Below are 22,942 nucleotides of genomic sequence, written 5' to 3' on the forward strand. Positions count from 1 at the left end.
TAATGCATGGACCTCTTTGTCATGTTTCAATAGTTTCTGAGATAGATAGATAGATAGATAGATAGATAGATAATGACATTTGTTCAATAAAATAAAATATACATTTGCATTATTATAGTGAACCATAAATACATTTTGCAGACACTGAGGTAAACAGATCTCTCCTTTCTAGAACATGTTCCACCTGCTGCAGAATCCTAACTGATCATTCTGTCTGACTCTAGAAAATGCAACTGAAGCAAATTTTCAACAAAATATAAAATAAAACCACAATCCTGAGCTAACACTTCCCAACTTTTAGATGCAGTGCCCCCTTCAAATGCATCTTTGTATAGAAATAGAACTCCTCGGGCATGGAGTGGAAGCCAGGCTTTGGACAGATGTCGTCATAGTAGTGGTGAGGAATTAGGTTTCCTTCTGGGTCTTGGGCAAATGGCCAGAACCCATACAGTGTCACCTTCTTGCAGACCTCCATAGCCACGCTGACCAGCATGAGCCCAGAGGACATACGTTTGGCCGACAGTCCCATGGTTTCCCAGTAAGTAGACAGTTTTGTGAGATAGTCTGGATGGAAGAACACAACACTGTTCTGCAAGTCAAAGTCTTGTAGAGAGTGTTGTACTCGGAGAGAGAGCTCCGTGTTGTGCACATAGGAGAAGGCAGGCAAGATGATCATTGCAGAACCATAACTCTTCACTAGGTCGATGAAGGGTTTTCGTCTTTCGGAAAGCTTTGCAAACCTACAGGAGAAAGCAGAGGGCCACTTACTTATGTGGAATAAAGGAGAGACACATGGACTGTGCCATTGGCAGAAAAGAAACAAAGCAATGTACGAAATGAGGTACACATTAGCTGTTGGTGGTTGATGGTCTCGATGTACATCCTTATAGAACAGAACACACAAATGTCAAAAATGTCCAGACCGGAGATGTTATACCAGACTGGAGATGTTATAGGATTTTGCTATCCCTCTCCATGGAATGCCATCCCACACATTTTGTAAATATAAATTTTGTTCGAGTAAAAGTGCATAAATCGATTTTGGGGGGAACAAGGGGTTAATGTATCAACCAGTGATAAGAGTGGAGAAGTGGACCGGTGGAGAAAGTTCTCAAAAGCAACCAATAAGCTCTAAGGAACCATTTATCAAGTACACCATATACAATGATAGGTAGATGCTGGTTGGTTGGCATGGGCAGGGCCGGACTGCCCATCTGGCTCTTCTGGCAAATGCCAGAAGGGCCGATGGGTAGTTGGGCCGGTCCGGTCACAGAGAAGCCGGGAAGACCACGCGCAGTGCAGCTCCCGGGTCTCTGTTTGTGCCCCCCTGACTCGCAGCATGCCCCGTGCAGCATTTCCGCATGCCCACTGCCCCCCATCCATACTGTGCTGATCAATAAAAATTGGAGAGTGCTGCTAGTCCACTCCCTTTTGACTCACGGCACACCCCTGTGTGCCATGCACGCGCGCCTCTCTACCAAGCACGCAGCTCCGCACGCCTTCAGCGCGCGCACACACGAGGATGCCAAGGCCGAATTCTGGCCCCAGTCTGTCCCTGGGTATGGGCAACTTCTCCACTATTTTCACTGGTTCATACATCAACCCCAAAATAGTTAATGGCAATAAAGTCTGGCACAACTGGGTAGAACTAGGAAAATTAGGAGAAGTCCAGGGGTGAAAAGTGTAATATCATATTGCCTTTGTACGTGTGCAGCATATTATAGGGGCCACCGATGGGCGTCTCTGTACAAATGCCTGTGGCTGCGGCATATTGTCATGGTACAAAGATGCAGTCAGGACAGGATTTGCGTCCACCTCTGAATCAGACCATTAGTCTTCTCCCTGTCCCTTACGTGTTTATAGGAAGTCCTATTATGTCTGCTTTGCTAGTAGTAGGTTAGTGCTGGCGGATTCATTTTAACACAAGATGTTCCCACTGGCATTAGCATATTTTTGCACAGCAGCTTCGTTCAATGACACAGCTGCTGTGCTTACTGCGTCCCTCTCTCAATGAGACTCGTAGGGTCTAATTCAGACCTGATCGCAAGGCTGCGTTTTCGTACAGTGGGCGATCTGGTCTAAACTACGATTGCGTATGCACCGCAATGCGCAGGTGCGTCACACGGGTACAAAGCAGATCGCCGCTCAGCGATGGGTTTGTGCGAAGGATCCGTCTGCACGGGCGATCGCAAGGAGAGTGACAGGAAGAAGGCGTTTGTGAGTGTCAACTGACCATTTTCTAGGAGTGGTTGGAAAAACGCAGGCGTGTCCAAGCATTTGCAGGTCGGGTGTCTGACGTCAATTTAGGTTCCGGACAGGCTGAAGTGATCGCAGTGGCTGAGTAAGTTCTGGGCTTCTCAGAGACTGCACAAAATCTGTTTGTACAGCTCTGCTACCCATGCGTTCACACACTTGCAAATCAAAAATACACTCCCCTATGGGCGACGACTATGCGAATGCAGGACTGCAAAAAAAAAACCTAGTGAGCAATCAGGTCTGAATTAGCCCCATAGATCCACCAACTTTTTATCTTTCTTTTTGATATTTAAAAATAAAATAAAAAATAACTAAGAGTAGTTTTGGCTCTTACTTTTTCACCAGGATGCTGGGGTTGGCGCTGACTAGATCCGACTTTTCTCCAGTGTCCCTGAAGAGGAGAGGGGGCAAGTTAAACCTGTAGGAGAAAAGAAATCAAAGAACTTAATAGTTATAAAAAGGATCTAATGACATTTAAAGAGCTATCCAACTGGGCGCAAGGTTTTGCCAACAAAAAAACCTCACAGACCTCACGCCAAATTGTGGTTTACAACCGGTATGTGCGCTCCCAATACCCATAGTATCCAACAACAAATGCATGTAGGGTTTTCTGCTTTGAAACCCCACGGTGTTATACTTACCGGTCCAGTGGTCTCCTTGGCTCTCCGTCATCTCACCTCCATCTTTACACTGTGGAGGTGGATGTTGGGGGGGAGGGAAGCTGGGAGATGTAGTTCTCCCTGCTTCTTCCTCCTAACACACACAAGGGGGTCACACATATGACATTGGTCTCACACACACTCACACTGGGGGAAGAAGACACCGCTTTAGTAATGAGTAATTAAGGAATAATCAAGCTAATTAGAAATTTCCAGTTGCTTAATTAGTCATTAGTGGGGGTGCCACAGGGGTACCGGAGGAAGTACCAATGATTTTAGGAAACATCAGGCTTGCATTGGGGGTGCAAGAAAAAAGACATAGTGAATTCTGCAGAAACCACCAAAGGCTAATTTTCTCTCCTTCAATTGAATGGGGAAAATTTTGCAACCGGCACCGCAGGTTTAAAAAAAAAAACTGTGTGCACAATTGTAAATGCCCTTTAGAGGTAGATAAAATTGTGAAAACTCACCTCTCCGGCCCTGCTGATGCGCTGTATCTCGCTGACCAGCGAGATCGTGAGATCTCCCATGCAAGATGGGGACCGGTAGCCGCCGCACCCAGGGATAGCGCTGTCCCTGCTTTGGTGATGGGGCAATAATGTCTGTACATTGCCTAAGATATGGGCGCTGCTATCCTGTAGAAAGCTGCCCCAATAATGATTGGGGGGGGTGCACTGCAGAGGACCCTGCATTGGTGAGACCCGGGTTCGGCTCCTGCACGCTGCACCCCCTTGCGATGCCTCTGGTTCCACCAGCTATAGCACCACAGCCACCCATTCCTCACCTGAAGACATAATCCATCTTGTCAATTTCATCACCGCAAGAACTGTTGAGTAAGATGCCTCCATTACCGACCACAGCACAGGTCTCAAACTGCTTCCCGATGAATGGGGAAATCTGCGGAGGAACACGGACACAATCACTGCAGGATGAGGCTGCTGGAATTATTACAAAGAGTGTATTGATAACAGCTTAGCAAAGGAGCTTTCCCTCATTGATTGTACACTGTCCTTACCTCCACTATACAATGCCAGAATTACCGGCGTTGTAGAACAGGGGACAGGTACACAATGATGCCGGTAGTGGGTAGTCGGGAGTCTTGCCTACTCTTCCTGGTATCTGGAAAAGCCGCCCGAGAGTCAGGAGTCTCCTAGAAATTACGGGGGAGTAGGAAATTTTGTTGTCACTTTTTACGTTTAAAATCTCAGGGTGATATTTGGCAGTGACTCTTCTCTTAATGTATCATATGTGATGTATATTGAATTACTTATTTGAGTTAAGATATTCTCTTTCCAAACTCATGATTCCTCTAAATGGAGCTTAGGCTTATGATGGCCAGTAAGAGCTGTGATTTTGTTGCCTGAGACTCTGATAAGTCGCAATGTGAAGGGACAAGGATGCTGCATGAGACTCTGCTGATTAATGTGATGTGTGACACTAGTATATCTGTGTGCGATTGAGTATCTGAATCTGCACACAAAGTGCTACAATGTAGCAGCCGCAGCTTTCTCCCAATACAAGTTCTTTTGTGCTACGTCACTTCCAAGCACAAGCTCTATTCTGGTACCTGAACCATGGCCGTCTTTTTTTTATGGGCTCAATGGACAGTTGCCCTAGGGCCCCAGAAATATTTTGGCCCTAGGCAGATAGCTGAGTGTCCCCTTTTTCCAGTGGTAACAGATCTTTGAAAATCGGCCCTGGGGAGCCAGAGATATCCAACTTCAAAGTGGTGGTCCCCATGTGAGCCTGTTAATTGCTCTTCCCAGTCAGAAATCTCGGGTTCTATCTGACTTTTTCTGGAGGTATACTCCAAAAGCTGGGACTCTCCCCTAGTGTACACTGGCAGCTTGTCTCTACTATGCCCAAAACCAGAGAGATCAGCCTTCCAGCAGCTGGTCCCTGCTCCAGCTCCACACGCTTAATATGCAGTTTTATAATTTCGTGGGTGGATTGCTCTGGCTCCTGAACTCTGATCCCAAAGTCCAAAGAACCTACTGACAGGTGGAACTGTCTAGTTGTTCACATATTAAAAGCTAAGAATTCTATTTCCGGGAACTGGAGATATCTGCAGTCAAGCAATCTGTCCTCCCACTGGAAAATTATGAATATTAAGCCCACTCCACTATCTACCCCTCACCTGTGTATTGAACACTCCTACCACCCTGGAAGTCATGTGCCGGGGCCCCTTCTTTCAGCCCAATGCCCCCTTCTACAGTTCAGTGTTCTCCCTACCGCCCCATTTCCCACCATCTGTGCAGTAAAGGAGTAATTAGCAGAAATTACTGCTATAGGTCCTACATGCTGAGTGGAAGATACCTACCACCTACGGGACATCAAAGCTGATGCTTTGATAGCATCCCTCATCTCTACTGCTAGAGGATAGGTAGGGGCCCCAGTGCATTGCTTTGCCAAGGGACCTACACTGCTATTAAGGTGGCCCTAACCTGAACAGCTCTAGGCTTGTAGGATCTTTGTTAAAATTTGCATGTGGAGTAATTATTGTGCACAGGATTTGCTTCTGGACATTCTTCTTCTCACTGGGATTTAAAAACAATGTGATCTATTTTTGCCAAAGGCAAGTGAAAGTTCTTCTTTGATCAATCCTTACAGTTTCTATTTGGAGATAAACTATAGTATGTTCTTACCTTTCTATAAGCTGAGAATTTCTTCTACAATCATTCACCTCGTCTTGCTGCTGCTTTTGTGATGCCTCTACTATGAGCTATTATTATAGTTATAAGACCTAAGCTAGTCTATCGTTCTGCTAGTGACCTCTGTGGTAGTTTACTTTAGGCCCTTTTGGTTACTTTTTTCCACCCACCCTCAGTTTAGCCTACTGCCCGCCATCATTGTATTAGTAATATTGATAATCCTTATCTCATTGTGCAGAAGACGGACAGGCTATCAGTGGCAAACGCAGGATTTACATGGGGGGGTTTCCAGAACTGGGCGGAGCCAATCACGGGGGTGGGGACTGAGGTGACCCAGTATATGCTGGGTCCGTAAAACTAGTGTGTGTGTGTGTGTATATATGTATATATCTATATCTATATCTCTACACACATATACATATATATATATCTACACACATATACATATATCTACACACATATACATATATATATATATATATATCTACACATATACATATATACATATATATATATATATATATATATATATATACATATACATACACACACATACATATACACGGGTGGTCTTCAGTATGCCGGCGGTCGGGCTCCCGGCGAACAGCATACCGGCGCCGGGAGCCTGACCGCCGGCATACCGACACTTATTCTCCCTCGTGGGGGTCCACAACCCCCTGGAGGGAGAATAAAATAGCGTGGTGCACGTAGCATGGCGAGCGAGCCCGCAAGGGGCTCATTTGCGCTCGCCACACTGTTGGTAAGCCGGCGGCCGGCCTCCCGGCGCCGGTATGCTGGTCGCCGGGAGGCCGGCCGCCGGGAGATTGTAGTGAACCCATATACACATATACATAGCATATTAAACATGCATATATATATATATATATATATATATATATACATACACATACAGTACACATATATATACACGTGTGTGTGTGTGTGTATATATATATATATATATATATCTCATATGTGTGTGTGTGTGTTTATATGTATGTATGTATGTATGTATGTATATACATGTGTATATATGTAGGCACATGGATATATATGTACTATAATTAAAATAAAGTAAACTTTTATTGCACTTGCAAGTGCCACCAGGAAGACAGCAGGCTGCAGAGGACGCTAGACAGTCATTAATAATACTCATGCAGCTTAAAAAAAAAAAAAAAAAAAAAAATTATTTTTTTTTTTTTAGTGGAGGGGGGTTTCTGGGTACTCGGAAACCCCCCCTGGGTGCGCCACTGGCTATTGCCCCTCCTGTGTAATTAATTAGGTTTGATTACTTATTTAGCACATTCTTTAGCGCTTACTGCATTATAATTTTCACAGACAATTTTATATCAGTATACTTCTATTTATTTTTGTATTTGTAGTCTTTAATATTGTATCTCGCTAATCCATCTTGTTTTCCTCATTGTCCCTCTCCTTCCATGGTTTTGATGGTTGGGGGATCCTAGCTGGGATTACACTTATATCTCCCTATTAGATAATGCTGAGTACAGAACCAGCTCGGACCATCTTGGATTCTGACAACTTCCCTAGAACATGATCAGACTATGGTTCAGTGACAGCAGATATTATTATCAGTCCTCAAGTCAGTGGACACCCTCGACAGTCGCGTCCCGAAAAATGGGCCTTCTTAGATAAAACATAGAATGACAGCACTTCACCACCAGTGCTGGCCCCAACATCTCCACAGTGCTACTTTGGGATGCCCGAAAGGCAGTTTACCATGGAAACTTCATTATAATTTCAGCACATTTTAAAAAATGTTACTTCCAGAACAGATACAGAACTTGCCATAAAACATAAGAATTTGGGGATAGAGATTTCTAGTCCCATCTACTATCTGTCAGGGGTGAATTCAATTTGCTATTGGCAGGTAAAGTGGAAAACATCTTGAAATGGATAAATATAAATATAAAGGGGCTCAAGGCTGATAGATGATCAGCTTCTAGAGTCGACTATGGCCTAAAATGTCCTAAAATAAAATCCTCTCTTTTAAAACATTAACAATTGTCACATGATCTTAAAAGTATCACTGAGAAATGATTCACCATCTCTGAAAAGCTATATAACTTCTTCTCAGTCTGAGTCTACCACATTGAGTGTGTCCTCGATCAAATAATTGATGATGAGAAAGAAATGAACAGGATCAGTTGATCCTTCGCCTGTGGAACCCTCCTCCAAATTAATTTCTTAATGGTGTCCAAGCCCTCTACATGATCTCGTTCTATTGCTTTCCATATGAACTTTGTATAAACCAATGGATACTCATTGTGAATATATGCCTCAAAGCCTCCCATTGGAAGTTTTCCGGTCTCTCTCCCCTTACCAATGTTTAAGGGGCTATTGGACCATTGACTTTTTGACACATTTGGATATACAACAGTGGTCTCCTGAATGTTGATCAGGAATCTATGATAAGGGCACACTACCTATTCAGACGTACCTTTGGGAGCATTTGGTAGATGTTTTCATTGACCACAATGTGTCTTTTTGGGCTAGTCTCATAAGTCAGTTTATGTCCTAGTGGAGCATTTTGCTGGGTGACGAGCAAAGTGTGGGAGGTATTACAGCATGCTGCAAGCTCGGACCTGTAGTAAATGAAATTTAAAAAAAAAGAAAAAAAAAAATAATAATGTTGGTGATTTGGTGAATCCATAGAATTAAGTGTGATCCAATACGGCATGCTATTTACAGTAGGCAAAACCTGCCAGGACTTTATTCAAATCGGAAAAGCCCAGTATGGTTTCTTATAAGTAACTGATATTTGTACAAAAATGTTACTTATTGTATGTTACTCTACATGTCTGTTTTAGCTTCAAACAGTATAATTAAAGCAAAATCACCGACTTCTAATGTCATCATATTCTAATAGTGGTGATCCAGAGTCCCCCCCCCCCCAAAAAAAAAAAAATGAGGCAGTTGTTAGGGGAACAGGGGATATAAACCACAATAATTGGATTGATATAATAGAATAATAATCTGAAAATACTCCATTATATTGTAAAAGCCAGAAAATGAATCTCCTGACACCAGGGACGGACTGGCCCACCGGGTTGCCCCTCCCCCACCCACCTCGATGAACCCCACTGCCTGGGGTCCCACTCCTTCCTCTAAGGATCAGGTTCCAGATTGTGCAATTGAATTATACACATGTTATTGCACAGGACTGTGGTGTACTTACTACTGTGCATTGCTGTTATTAGTCTGGTACATTATCATGCATAGACTAGTAGTATTTGCTATACATATTTATCAAGACCATGCACTAATGGTTAGCCAAGACTGTAAGCATTGGCTCCTTCCACTAAACTTTCCCGGTGGGCCATTTACGCCCAACCCAACACTGCCTGACGCTATCTGCCCACTTTCTGTTCTTGCCGGAATGAATACTCACTTGATCTGAATATGTTCGGACACATTGTATTCCCACGGACACCTCTGGAGGTCATTAATATAGCTCAGGAAGTCACTTGTGTTTATACTGCAGTAAAATATTAAAAGGAACCCAATGTAATTAATGTTGATCACATCATATAATAATATATGGAACGTTCCCTCTAGTACGTAACAATTACGAGAGGGGGTTCTCAAATCCAGTACCCATATAACCTCAACAGGTCATGTTTTCTGGATTTCTATTAGTGGAAACAAGTGGAATATTGACCAACTCCCCTGGACACGATTAAAGAAATCCAGAAAACATGACCTGTTGGGGATACTTCCATTTTTGGAAGTTTACCGTAATTCCTATGGCTCGTCGTATGTATTTAAAGGGTCCATAGTAGACCCACTGCCCGCATAGAATTCTTTGTGCAGCTTCTGCATGATAGGCAATGCCACCTGTGGAAGTCTATAGGCTTCTGAAACACAAAATGCCCTGGAAAGGGATTTGAAGGATCCCACTCCATCCCCTGCGGATTGCACATATGGCCACACATTGCTGATGGCCACACATGAACAATTGGACACCCTGGTCATAAACCCAAAAGACTTCTCATAGCCGGGACAGCACTTATCTGAAGTGATGTCCCAGAAGGTAAGTGTACCTGCACACCGGTGATCTCACATGCCGGTATGCAGGAGAAGGAGGTCGAGATGTATCAGAATTTGCATTCAATTTATTAGAGAGACAGTCAATAGGTGGACACCATATAGTCAACAGGAAGTAGGCCGACAGGATCAAAATGTCGACCGGTAAAAGTTAGACAGTTCTAAAGGTTAACATGGAAATGGTCAACACAAAACAGGTTGACACAAGGTTTTTGTGTCATTGTACAGGTTGATTCAAAAGTCGCAGTACACCCTTTTGTTTCAAAAACTGTGCAGGAAATGGAAAAACTGAATACTCCAGTAAGGTATAGGTGAGGTGGGCTATCTTTTGGGGTATGTACCGAACATGGGCGCCATCATGAAATCGGCCATCTTGAATCTAAGTCAGTATTTTCAGATGGAGCGGGGGTCATGTAACATGTCAAGCAACATCTCAGAATTTGCTGAAAAGTTTATTGCTACAAACAGATTTGAAATAGGAGTTATGGTTCAAAAGTTACAACACTTTTTTTGTTGCAGGTAACGGCTTGGACAAAAGAGGAGAGAATTGAGGTCATTCTGCTGACAAACGTTATGTGCTGCATTGTGGGCTCTTCACGAAGGATGCCAAAACCATTGTTGAGGTGGTCTCGTCAGTAGCTCTTTTTGGACGACCACTCTGTGACTTGTCAGCCACAGTCCCAGTTTCTCGGAATTTGGAAACTATGCACCTGACAGTGTTATGTGAAATTGGAGGTCTTTATGGGTGCTGGTTGTCAAAATCTGCAGCTATGACACGGAAACTTTATTCTCCAGACATCAAAATGACCTCAATTCTTTCCTCTTTTGTCAAAGCCATCTTCAGTTACCTGCAACAAAAAAAGTGTTGTAACTTTTGAACCATAGCTGCTATTTCAAATCTGTTTGCAGCAATAAACTTTTCAGAAAATTCTGATGTTGTTTGACATGTTACATGGCCCCCTTTTCATTTGAAAAATACTGACTTAGATTGAAAATGGTCGATTTCAAGATGGCGACTATGTTCGGTACATACCCTAAAAGATAGCCCACCTCACCCATACCTTACTGGAGTATTCCGTTCTCCCATTTCTTGCACAGTTTTTAAAACAAAAGGGTGTACTGGGACTTTTGAATCACCCTGTATATGTTTTATCATCTGTGATCCTAATTAGTGGAAACGTAGACCATCACAGGCTTGCTTTGCTTGCCACCCTTCGGGCAAGTTACCTTTCTCCGATACCAAATGCGCCCGGCACGCGTTACTATTCCCAATTGGAGTCCACGTGAATGGTAAACCAAGCAAGATTTGAATGTGAAAACCCCCCAATAAACTTGTACCGACCATATGTGTCAAACCACTGTCATGTTGACCATTCGAACCCGTTGACCTTTTGTAGTGTCTGCCTTTTCCCGTCGAGCTTTTAACCCTATTGCCGATTGACCATTAGAGATGAGCGGGTTCGGTTTCTCTGAATCCGAACCCGCCCGAACTTCATGTATTTTTACACGGGTCCGAGCGACTCGGATCTTCCCGCCTTGCTCGGTTAACCCGAGCGCGCCCGAACGTCATCATCACGCTGTCGGATTCTCGCGAGGCTCGGATTCTATCGCGAGACTCGGATTCTATATAAGGAGCCGCGCGTCGCGGCCATTTTCACACGTGCATTGAGATTGATAGGGAGAGGACGTGGCTGGCGTCCTCTCCGTTTAGAAATTAAAATAGATAGGAGAGTGAGAGTGAGACACTTCATTTACTTACTGGAGCTTAGGAGGAGTTATACTAGTGACTGATGACCAGTGACCTGACCACCAGTGCAGTTTTATAATTTATTATTATTTAATAATCCGTTCTGTTCTTGTTCTCTGCCTGAAAAAAACGATACACAGTGACTCAGTCACACTCACATACCATATCTGTGCTCAGCCCAGTGTGCTGCATCATCTATGTATAATATCTGACTGTGCTCACACAGCTTAATTGTGGGGGAGACTGGGGAGCAGTTATAGGTTATAGCAGGAGCCAGGAGTACATATTAAACAGTGCACACTTTTGCTGCCAGAGTGCCACTGCCAGTGTGACTGACCACTGACCACTGTGACCAGTGACCTGACCACACTGACCACCAGTATAGTATATTGTGATTGTCTGCCTGAAAAAGTACACTCGTCGTGTGACTTGTGTGGTGTTTTTTTATTCTATAAAAATTAAAAAACTCATTCTGCTGACAGACAGTGTCCAGCAGGTCCGTCATTATATAATATATACCTGTCCGGCTGCAGTAGTGATATATATATATTTTTTATATCATTATTTATCATCCAGTCTATACTAGCAGCAGACACAGTACGGTAGTTCACGGCTGTAGCTACCTCTGTGTCGGCACTCGGCAGTCCATCCATAATTGTATACCACCTACCCGTGGTTTTTTTTTCTTTCTTCTTTATACATACTACATCTCATTATCATCCAGTCTATATTAGCAGCAGACACAGTACAGTATGGTAGTCCACGGCTGTAGCTACCTCTGTGTCGGCACTCGGCAGTCCATCCATAATTGTATACCACCTACCCGTGGTTTTTTTTCTCTTTCTTCTTTATACATACTACATCTCATTATCATCCAGTCTATATTAGCAGAAGACACAGTACGGTAGTCCACGGCTGTAGCTACCTCTGTGTCGGCACTCGGCAGTCCATCCATAATTGTATACCACCTACCCGTGGTTTTTTTTTTCTTTCTTCTTTATACATTACATACTACATCTCATTATCATCCAGTCTATATTAGCAGCAGACACAGTATGGTAGTCCACGGCTGTAGCGACCTCTGTGTCGGCACTCGGCAGTCCATCCATAATTGTATACCACCTACCCGTGGTTTTTTTTTTCTTTCTTCTTTATACATACTACATCTCATTATCATCCAGTCTATATTAGCAGCAGACACAGTACAGTACGGTAGTCCACGGCTGTAGCTACCTCTGTGTCGGCACTCGGCAGTCCACCCATAATTGTATACCACCTACCCGTGGTTTTTTTTTTCTTTCTTCTTTATACATACTACATCTCATTATCATCAGTCTATATTAGCAGCAGACACAGTACAGTACGGTAGTCCACGGCTGTAGCTACCTCTGTGTCGGCACTCGGCAGTCCATCCATAATTGTATACCACCTACCCGTGTTTTTTTTTTCCTTTCTTCTTTATACATTACATACTACATCTCATTATCATCTAGTCTATATTAGCAGCAGACACAGTACGGTAGTCCACGGCTGTAGCTACCTCTGTGTCGGCACTCGGCAGTCCATCCATAATTGTATACCACCTACCCGTGGTTTTTTTTTTTTTCTTCTTTATACATACTACATCTCATTATCAACCAGTCTATATTAGCAGCAGACACAGTACGGTAGTCCACGGCTGTAGCTACCTCTGTGTCGGCACTCGGCAGTCCATCCATAATTGTATACCACCTACCCGTGGTTTTTTTTTTCTTTCTTCTTTATACATACTACATCTCATTATCATCCAGTCTATATTAGCAGCAGACACAGTACAGTACGGTAGTCCACGGCTGTAGCTACCTCTGTGTCGGCACTCGGCAGTCCATCCATAATTGTATACCACCTACCCGTGGTTTTTTTTTTCTTTCTTCTTTATACATACTACATCTCATTATCATTCAGTCTATATTAGCAGCAGACACAGTACAGTACGGTAGTCCACGGCTGTAGCTACCTCTGTGTCGGCACTCGGCAGTCCATCCATAAGTATACTAGTATCCATCCATCTCCATTGTTTACCTGAGGTGCAATTTAGTTGTGCCTATTAAAATATGGAGAACAAAAATGTTGAGGTTCCAAAATTAGGGAAAGATCAAGATCCACTTCCACCTCGTGCTGAAGCTGCTGCCACTAGTCATGGCCGAGACGATGAAATGCCAGCAACGTCGTCTGCCAAGGCCGATGCCCAATGTCATAGTACAGAGCATGTCAAATCCAAAACACCAAATATCAGTAAAAAAAGGACTCCAAAACCTAAAATAAAAATGTCGGAGGAGAAGCGTAAACTTGCCAATATGCCATTTACCACACGGAGTGGCAAGGAACGGCTGAGGCCCTGGCCTATGTTCATGGCTAGTGGTTCAGCTTCACATGAGGATGGAAGCACTCAGCCTCTCGCTAGAAAACTGAAAAGACTCAAGCTGGCAAAAGCACCGCAAAGAACTGTGCGTTCTTCGAAATCCCAAATCCACAAGGAGAGTCCAATTGTGTCGGTTGCGATGCCTGACCTTCCCAACACTGGACGTGAAGAGCATGCGCCTTCCACCATTTGCACGCCCCCTGCAAGTGCTGGAAGGAGCACCCGCAGTCCAGTTCCTGATAGTCAGATTGAAGATGTCAGTGTTGAAGTACACCAGGATGAGGAGGATATGGGTGTTGCTGGCGCTGGGGAGGAAATTGACCAGGAGGATTCTGATGGTGAGGTGGTTTGTTTAAGTCAGGCACCCGGGGAGACACCTGTTGTCCGTGGGAGGAATAGGGCCATTGACATGCCTGGTCAAAATACAAAAAAAATCAGCTCTTCGGTGTGTAAGTATTTCACCAGAAATGCGGACAACATTTGTCAAGCCGTGTGTTGCCTTTGTCAAGCTGTAATAAGTAGGGGTAAGGACGTTAACCACCTCGGAACATCCTCCCTTATACGTCACCTGCAGCGCATTCATAATAAGTCAGTGACAAGTTCAAAAACTTTGGGTGACAGCGGAAGCAGTCCACTGACCAGTAAATCCCTTCCTCTTGTAACCAAGCTCACGCAAACCACCCCACCAACTCCCTCAGTGTCAATTTCCTCCTTCCCCAGGAATGCCAATAGTCCTGCAGGCCATGTCACTGGCAATTCTGATGAGTCCTCTCCTGCCTGGGATTCCTCCGATGCATCCTTGAGTGTAATGCCTACTGCTGCTGGCGCTGCTGTTGTTGCTGCTGGGAGTCGATCGTCATCCCAGAGGGGAAGTCATAAGCCCACTTGTACTACTTCCAGTAAGCAATTGACTGTCCAACAGTCCTTTGCGAGGAAGATGAAATATCACAGCAGTCATCCTGCTGCAAAGCGGATAACTGAGGCCTTGACAACTATGTTGGTGTTAGACGTGCGTCCGGTATCCGCCGTTAGTTCACAGGGAACTAGACAATTTATTGAGGCAGTGTGCCCCCGTTACCAAATACCATCTAGGTTCCACTTCTCTAGGCAGGCGATACAAGAATGTACACGGACGTCAGAAAAAGACTCACCAGTGTCCTAAAAAATGCAGTTGTACCCAATGTCCACTTAACCACGGACATGTGGACAAGTGGAGCAGGGCAGGGTCAGGACTATATGACTGTGACAGCCCACTGGGTAGATGTATGGACTCCCGCCGCAAGAACAGCAGCGGCGGCACCAGTAGCAGCATCTCGCAAACGCCAACTCTTTCCTAGGCAGGCTACACTTTGTATCACCGGTTTCCAGAATACGCACACAGCTGAAAACCTCTTACGGCAACTGAGGAAGATCATCGCGGAATGGCTTACCCCAATTGGACTCTCCTGTGGATTTGTGGCATCGGACAACGCCAGCAATATTGTGTGTGCATTAAATATGGGCAAATTCCAGCACGTCCCATGTTTTGCACATACCTTGAATTTGGTGGTGCAGAATTTTTTAAAAAACGACAGGGGCGTGCAAGAGATGCTGTCGGTGGCCAGAAGAATTGCGGGACACTTTCGGCGTACAGGCACCACGTACAGAAGACTGGAGCACCACCAAAAACTACTGAACCTGCCCTGCCATCATCTGAAGCAAGAAGTGGTAACGAGGTGGAATTCAACCCTCTATATGCTTCAGAGGTTGGAGGAGCAGCAAAAGGCCATTCAAGCCTATACAATTGAGCACGATATAGGAGGTGGAATGCACCTGTCTCAAGCGCAGTGGAGAATGATTTCAACGTTGTGCAAGGTTCTGATGCCCTTTGAACTTGCCACACGTGAAGTCAGTTCAGACACTGCCAGCCTGAGTCAGGTCATTCCCCTCATCAGGCTTTTGCAGAAGAAGCTGGAGACATTGAAGGAGGAGCTAACACGGAGCGATTCCGCTAGGCATGTGGGACTTGTGGATGGAGCCCTTAATTAGCTTAACAAGGATTCACGGGTGGTCAATCTGTTGAAATCAGAGCACTACATTTTGGCCACCGTGCTCGATCCTAGATTTAAAGCCTACCTTGGATCTCTCTTTCCGGCAGACACAAGTCTGCTGGGGTTGAAAGACCTGCTGGTGAGAAAATTGTCAAGTCAAGCGGAACGCGACCTGTCAACATCTCCTCCTTCAGATTCTCCCGCAACTGGGGGTGCGAGGAAAAGGCTCAGAATTCCGAGCCCACCCGCTGGCGGTGATGCAGGGCAGTCTGGAGCGACTGCTGATGCTGACATCTGGTCCGGACTGAAGGACCTGACAACGATTACGGACATGTCGTCTACTGTCACTGCATATGATTCTCTCACCATTGAAAGAATGGTGGAGGATTATATGAGTGACCGCATCCAAGTAGGCACGTCACACAGTCCGTACTTATACTGGCAGGAAAAAGAGGGAATTTGGAGGCCCTTGCACAAACTGGCTTTATTCTACCTAAGTTGCCCTCCCACAAGTGTGTACTCCGAAAGAGTGTTTAGTGCCGCCGCTCACCTTGTCAGCAATCGGCGTACGAGGTTACATCCAGAAAATGTGGAGAAGATGATGTTCATTAAAATGAATTATAATCAATTCCTCCGTGGAGACATTGACCAGCAGCAATTGCCTCCACAAAGTACACAGGGAGCTGAGATGGTGGATTCCAGTGGGGACGAATTGATAATCTGTGAGGAGGGGGATGTACACGGTGATATATCGGAGGATGATGATGAGGTGGACATCTTGCCTCTGTAGAGCCAGTTTGTGCAAGGAGAGATTAATTGCTTCTTTTTTGGTGGGGGTCCAAACCAACCCGTCATTTCAGTCACAGTCGTGTGGCAGACCCTGTCACTGAAATGATGGGTTGGTTAAAGAGTGCATGTCCTGTTTATACAACATAAGGGTGGGTGGGAGGGCCCAAGGACAATTCCATCTTGCACCTCTTTTTTCTTTAATTTTTCTTTGCGTCATGTGCTGTTTGTGGAATGTTTTTTGGAAGGGCCATCCTGCGTGACACTGCAGTGCCACTCCTAGATGGGCCCGGTGTTTGTGTCGGCCACTAGGGTCGCTTATCTTACTCACACAGCTACCTCATTGCGCCTCTTTTTTTCTTTGCGTCATGTGCTGTTTGGGGAGGGTTTTTTGGAAGGGCCATCCTGCGTGACACTGCAGTGCCACTCCTAGATGGGCCCGGTGTTTGTGTCGGCCACTAGGGTCGCTTATCTTACTCACACAGCTACCTCATTGCGCCTCTTTTTTTCTTTGCGTCATGTGCTGTTTGGGGAGGGTTTTTTGGAAGGGCCATCCTGCGTGACACTGCAGTGCCACTCCTAGATGGGCCCGGTGTTTGTGTCGGCCACTAGGGTCGCTTATCTTACTCACACAGCTACCTCATTGCGCCTCTTTTTTTCTTTGCGTCATGTGCTGTTTGGGGAGGGTTTTTTGGAAGGGCCATCCTGCGTGACACTGCAGTGCCACTCCTAGATGGGCCCGGTGTTTGTGTCGGCCACTAGGGTCGCTTATCTTACTCACACAGCTACCTCATTGCGCCTCTTTTTTTCTTTGCGTCATGTGCTGTTTGGGGAGGGTTTTTTGGAATGGACATCCTGCGTGACACTGCAGTGCCACTCCTAGATGGGCCCGGTGTTTGTGTCGGCCACTAGGGTCGCTTATCTTACTCACACAGCTACCTCATTGCGCCTCTTTTTTTCTTTGCGTCATGTGCTGTTTGGGGAGGGTTTTTTGGAAGGGACATCCTGCGTGACACTGCAGTGCCACTCCTAGATGGGCCCGGTGTTTGTGTCGGCCACTAGGGTCGCTTATCTTGCTCACACAGCTACCTCATTGCGCCTCTTTTTTTCTTTGCGTCATGTGCTGTTTGGGGAGGGTTTTTTGGAAGGGACATCCTGCGTGACACTGCAGTGCCACTCCTAGATGGGCCAGGTGTTTGTGTCGGCCACTAGGGTCGCTTAGCTTAGTCATCCAGCGACCTCGGTGCAAATTTTAGGACTAAAAATAATATTGTGAGGTGTGAGGTATTCAGAATAGACTGAAAATGAGTGGAAATGATGGTTTTTGAGGTTAATAATACTTTGGGATCAAAATGACCCCCAAATTCTATGATTTAAGCTGTTTTTTAGGTTTTTTGGAAAAAAACACCCGAATCCAAAACACACCCGAATCATACAAAAAAAATTCGGTTAGGTTTTGCCAAAACGCGGTCGAACCCAAAACACGGCCGCGGAACCGAACCCAAAACCAAAACACAAAACCCGAAAAATTTCCGGCGCTCATCTCTATTGACCATATGGTGTTGACCCACTGACTGTCTGTCTACACACTTATTCCTCTGCGGCACAACACAAGGCGCTTTTTTGTTAAGATGCAAAATAATCTGCTCTAGATACATCTATTCCCGGACAGAGGTGTATCTGGGGGGAGGGGGTTCTTAGGGGGAACCTTCTGCTTCCCCTAACATCACATGTCATATCAGAGGCACCTATATCAGCATTGCCCGGACTATTTCTAGCAGCTGCACTGGAGTCTGCTCACCTGCAGGGCCCGTGAGAGAGGAGATGGCCCGCATGTAGACTGCACGTGAGGCCCCTCCTCTCTTAGGCTGCCACGTGAGGGTACAGTAGTTGGCTTACCTATATTCAGAATGTCAGTTAGCGCTATTAGGACCTCAGAACGATGACGCTGGGTGAATGTCAAAAAGCTGTATATATCCCAATATTGGGCGGATGGAGCCCATCCCCCACACAATGACAACTACTCAGCCTGTAATATAAGGTAAGAGGGAATGGGGGGGGGGGCACTATTTTGTGTGCCCCAGTATGTTTGACCCTGTATGTGTGTATGTACTGGACAGTATGTATTGTGACAATAAGGGAAGTGTGCTGCAAAACAACCAGGGGTGTTTATCTGTAAAGCCCCAGAAGTCAAGCATTTGCCGCATAGGAATTGTGTGGTTAAACTACTTGATTGATTTCAGTGCCATTCTCCCCTACACTTTGGGGCAGCTGAAGGCATGTGACTAATCAAACAGAGCAGCTGTGAGGGAATCCATTTAGAATGCAGTGTGGGAGTGTTAATTATCTGTTAGTCTGGGAAGAGGAGGAGGAGTTTAAGCTGTTAAAAGAGTGTCTGGTGGAATTTATCTTGATGGTCAATGCTGGAAAAGCGGGCCTGTGATCCTGTGTATGTGTGAGAGTCTGCTGTGCCTGTGACCCTGTGTATGTGTGAGAGCCTGCTGTGCCTGTGACCCTGTGTATGTGTGAGAGTCTGCTGTGCCTGTGACCCTGTGTATGTGTGAGAGCCTGCTGTGCCTGTGACCCTGTGTATGTGTGTTAGAGCCTGCTGTGCCTGTGACCCTGTGTATGTGTGTTAGAGCCTGCTGTGCCTGTGACCCTGTGTATGTGTGAGAGCCTGCTGTGCCTGTGACCCTGTGTATGTGTGAGAGCCTGCTGTGCCTGTGACCCTGTGTATGTGTGAGAGCCTGCTGTGCCTGTGACCCTGTGTATGTGTGAGAGCCTGCTGTGCCTGTGACCCTGTGTATGTGTGAGAGCCTGCTGTGCCTGTGACCCTGTGTATGTGTGAGAGCCTGCTGTGCCTGTGACTCTGTGTATGTGTGAGAGCCTGCTGTACCTGCGACCCTTTGTATGTGTGAGAGCCTGCTGTGCCTGTGACCCTGTGTATGTGTGAGAGCCTGCTGTACCTGCGACCCTTTGTATGTGTGAGAGCCTGATGTGCCTGTGACCCTGTGTATGTGTGAGAGCCTGCGATGCCTGTGACCCTGTGTATGTGTGAGAGCCTGCTTTGCCTGTGACCCTGTGTATGTGTGAGAGCCTGCGATGCCTGTGACCCTGTGTATGTGCGAGAGCCTGCTGTGCCTGTGACCCTGTGTATGTGTGAGAGCCTGCTGTGCCTGTGATCCTGTGTATGTGTGAGAACCTGCTGTGCCTGTGACCCTGTGTATGTGTGAGAGTCTGCTGTGCCTGTGACCCTGTGTATGTGTGAAAGCCTGCTGTGCCTGTGACCCTGTGTATGTGTGAGAGCCTGCTGTGCCTGTGACCCTGTGTATGTGTGAGAGCCTGTGACCCTGTGTATGTGTGAGAGCCTGCTGTGCCTGTGACCCTGTGTATGTGTGAGAGCCTGCTGTGCCTGTGACCCTGTGTATGTGCAGAGCCTGCTGTGCCTGTGACCCTGTGTATGTGTGAGAGCCTGCTGTGCCTGTGACCCTGTGTATGTGTGAGAGCCTGCTGTGCCTGTGACCCTGTGTATGTGTGAGAGTCTGCTGTACCTGTGACCCTCTGTATGTATGAGAGTCTTCTGTGCCTGTGACCCTGTGCATGTGTGAGAGCCTGCTGTGCCTGTGACCCTGTGTATGTGTGATAGTCTACTGTGCCTGTGACCCTGTGTATGTGTGAGAGCCTGCTGTGCCTGTGATCCTGTGTATGTATGAGAGCCTGCTGTGCCTGTGACCCTGTGTATGTGTGAGAGTCTGCTGTGCCTGTGACCCTGTGTATGTGTGAGAGCCTGCTGTGCCTGTGATCCTGTGTATGTATGAGAGCCTGCTGTGCCTGTGACCCTGTGTATGTGTGAGAGTCTACTGTGCCTGTGACCCTGTGTATGTGTGAGAGCCTGCTGTGCCTGTGATCCTGTGTATGTGTGAGAGCATGCTGTGCCTGTGACCCTGTGTATGTGTGAGAGCCTGCTGTGCCTGTGACCCTGTGTATATGTGAGAGCCTGCTGTGCCTGTGACCCTGTGTATGTGTGAGAGCCTGCTGTGCCTGTGACCCTGTGTATGTGTGAGAGCCTGCTGTGCCTGTGACCCTGTGTATGTGTGAGAGCCTGCTGTGCCTGTAACCCTGTGTATGTGTGAGAGCCTGCTGTGCCTGTGACCCTGTGTATGTGTGAGAGCCTGCTGTGCCTGCGACCCTGTGTATGTGTGAGAGCCTGCTGTGCCTGCGACCCTGTGTATGTGTGAGAGCCTGCTGTGCCTGTGACCCTGTATATGTGTGAGAGCCTGCTGTGTCTGTGACCCTGTGTATGTGTGAGAGCCTGCTGTGCCTGTGACCCTGTATATGTGTGAGAGCCTGCTGTGTCTGTGACCCTGTGTATGTGTGAGAGCCTGCTGTGTCTGTGACCCTGTGTATGTGTGAGAGCCTGCTGTGCCTGTGACCCTGTATATGTGTGAGAGCCTGCTGTGCCTGTGACCCTGTGTATGTGTGAGAGCCTGCTGTGCCTGTGACCCTGTGTATGTGTGATAGCCTGCTGTGCCTGTGACCCTGTGTATGTGTGAGAGCCTGCTGTGCCTGTGACCCTGTGTATGTGTGAGAGCCTGCTGTGCCTGTGACCCTGTGTATGTGTGAGAGCCTGCTGTGCCTGTGACCCTGTGTATGTGTGAGAGTCTGCTGTGCCTGTGACCCTGTGTATGTGTGAGAGCCTGCTGTGCCTGTGACCCTGTGTATGTGTGAGAGCCTGCTGTGCCTGTGACCCTGTGTATGTGTCAGAGCCTGCTGTACCTGTGACCCTGTTTATGTGCGAGAGCCTGCTGTGCCTGTGACCCTGTGTATGTTTGAGAGCCTGTGACCCTGTATATTTGTGAGAACCTGCTGTGCCTGTGACCCTGTGTATGTGTGAGAGCCTGCTGTGCCTGTGACCCTGTGTATGTGTGAGAGCCTGCTGTGCCTGTGACCCTGTGTATGTGTGAGAGCCTGCTGTGCCTGTGACCCTGTGAATGTGTGAGAGTCTGCTGTGCCTGTGTTCCTGTGTATGTGTGAGAGCCTGCTGTACCTGTGACTCTGTGTATGTGTGAGAGTCTGCTGTCCCTGTGACCCTGTGTATGTGTGAGAGCCTGCTGTACCTGTGACCCTGTGTATGTGCGAGAGTCTGCTGTCCCTGTGACCCTGTGTATGTGTGAGAGCCTGCTGTGCCTGTGACCCTGTGTATGTGTGAGAGCCTGCTGTGCCTGTGACCCTGTGTATGTGTGAGAGCCTGCTGTACCTGTGACCCTGTGTATGTGCGAGAGCCTGCTGTACCTGTGACCCTGTGTGTGAGAGTCTGCTGTGCCTGTGAACCTGTGTATGTGTGAGAGCCTGCTGTGCCTGTGACCCTGTGTATGAGTGAGAGCCTGCTGTGCCTGTGACCCTGTGTATGTGTGAGAACCTGCTATGCCTGTGACCCTGTGTATGTGTGAGAGCCTGCTGTGCCTGTGACCCAGTGTATGTGTGAGAGCCTGCTGTGCCTGTGACCCTGTGTATGTGTGAGAGCCTGCTGTGCCTGTGACGCTGTGTATGTGTGAGAGCCTGCTGTGCCTGTGACGCTGTGTATGTGTGAGTGCCTGCTGTGCCTGTGACCCTGTGTATGTGTGAGAGCCTGCTGTGCCTGTGAACCTGTGTATGTGTGAGAGCCTGCTGTGCCTGTGACCCTGTGTATGTGTGAGAGCCTGCTGTGCCTGTGACCCTGTGTATGTGTGAGAGCCTGCTGTGCCTGTGACCCTGTGTATGTGTGAGAGCCTGCTGTGCCTGTGACTCTGTGTATGTGTGAGAGCCTGCTGTGCCTGTGACCCTGTGCATGTGTGAGAGCCTGCTGTGCCTGTGACCCTGTGTATGTGTGAGAGCCTGCTGTACCTGTGACCCTGTGTATGTGTGAGAGCCTGCTGTGCCTGTGACCCTGTGTATGTGTGAGAGCCAGCTGTGCCTGTGACCCTGTGTATGTGTGAGAGCCTGCTGTGCCTGCGACCCTGTGTATGTGTGAGAGCCTGCTGTGCCTGTGACCCTGTGTATGTGTGAGAGCCTGCTGTGCCTGTGAACCTGTGTATGTGTGAGAGCCTGCTGTGCCTGTGACCCTGGGTATGTGTGAGAGCCTGCTGTGCCTGTGACCCTGTGTATGTGTGAGAGCCTGCTGTGCCTGTGACCCTGTGTATGTGTGAGAGCCTGCTGTGCCTGTGACCCTGTGTATGTGTGAGAGCCTGCTGTGCCTGTGACCCTGTCCGTGTGAGAGCCTGCTGTGCCTGTGACCCTGTGTATGTGTGAGAGCCTGCTGTGCCTGTGACCCTGTGTATGTGTGAGAGCCTGCTGTGCCTGTGACC

General features: G+C 47.0%; 1 protein-coding gene across 1 annotated transcript in view; it reads right to left on the reverse strand.

Annotated features, from left to right (window-relative positions):
* Nucleotides 1-221: 221 nt before the first annotated feature.
* The window catches only part of LOC134933977 (alpha-2,8-sialyltransferase 8F-like), a 31,029-nt gene continuing 8,308 nt past the window's right edge, over nt 222-22,942 (reverse strand). The window contains exons 3-9 of the mRNA XM_063929507.1: nt 8,979-9,065; nt 8,028-8,172; nt 5,561-5,637; nt 5,360-5,452; nt 3,700-3,837; nt 2,591-2,674; nt 222-740 (exon numbers count right to left, since the gene is read on the reverse strand). Of these exons, the coding sequence (XP_063785577.1) occupies nt 281-740; nt 2,591-2,674; nt 3,700-3,837; nt 5,360-5,452; nt 5,561-5,637; nt 8,028-8,172; nt 8,979-9,065 (1,084 nt within the window). The 3' untranslated portion in view covers nt 222-280. The remainder of the gene's footprint in view (nt 741-2,590; nt 2,675-3,699; nt 3,838-5,359; nt 5,453-5,560; nt 5,638-8,027; nt 8,173-8,978; nt 9,066-22,942) is intronic.

The sequence above is a fragment of the Pseudophryne corroboree genome, chromosome 6 (genome assembly GCF_028390025.1).
Source record: "Pseudophryne corroboree isolate aPseCor3 chromosome 6, aPseCor3.hap2, whole genome shotgun sequence".
NCBI classification, from domain to species: domain Eukaryota; kingdom Metazoa; phylum Chordata; class Amphibia; order Anura; family Myobatrachidae; genus Pseudophryne; species Pseudophryne corroboree.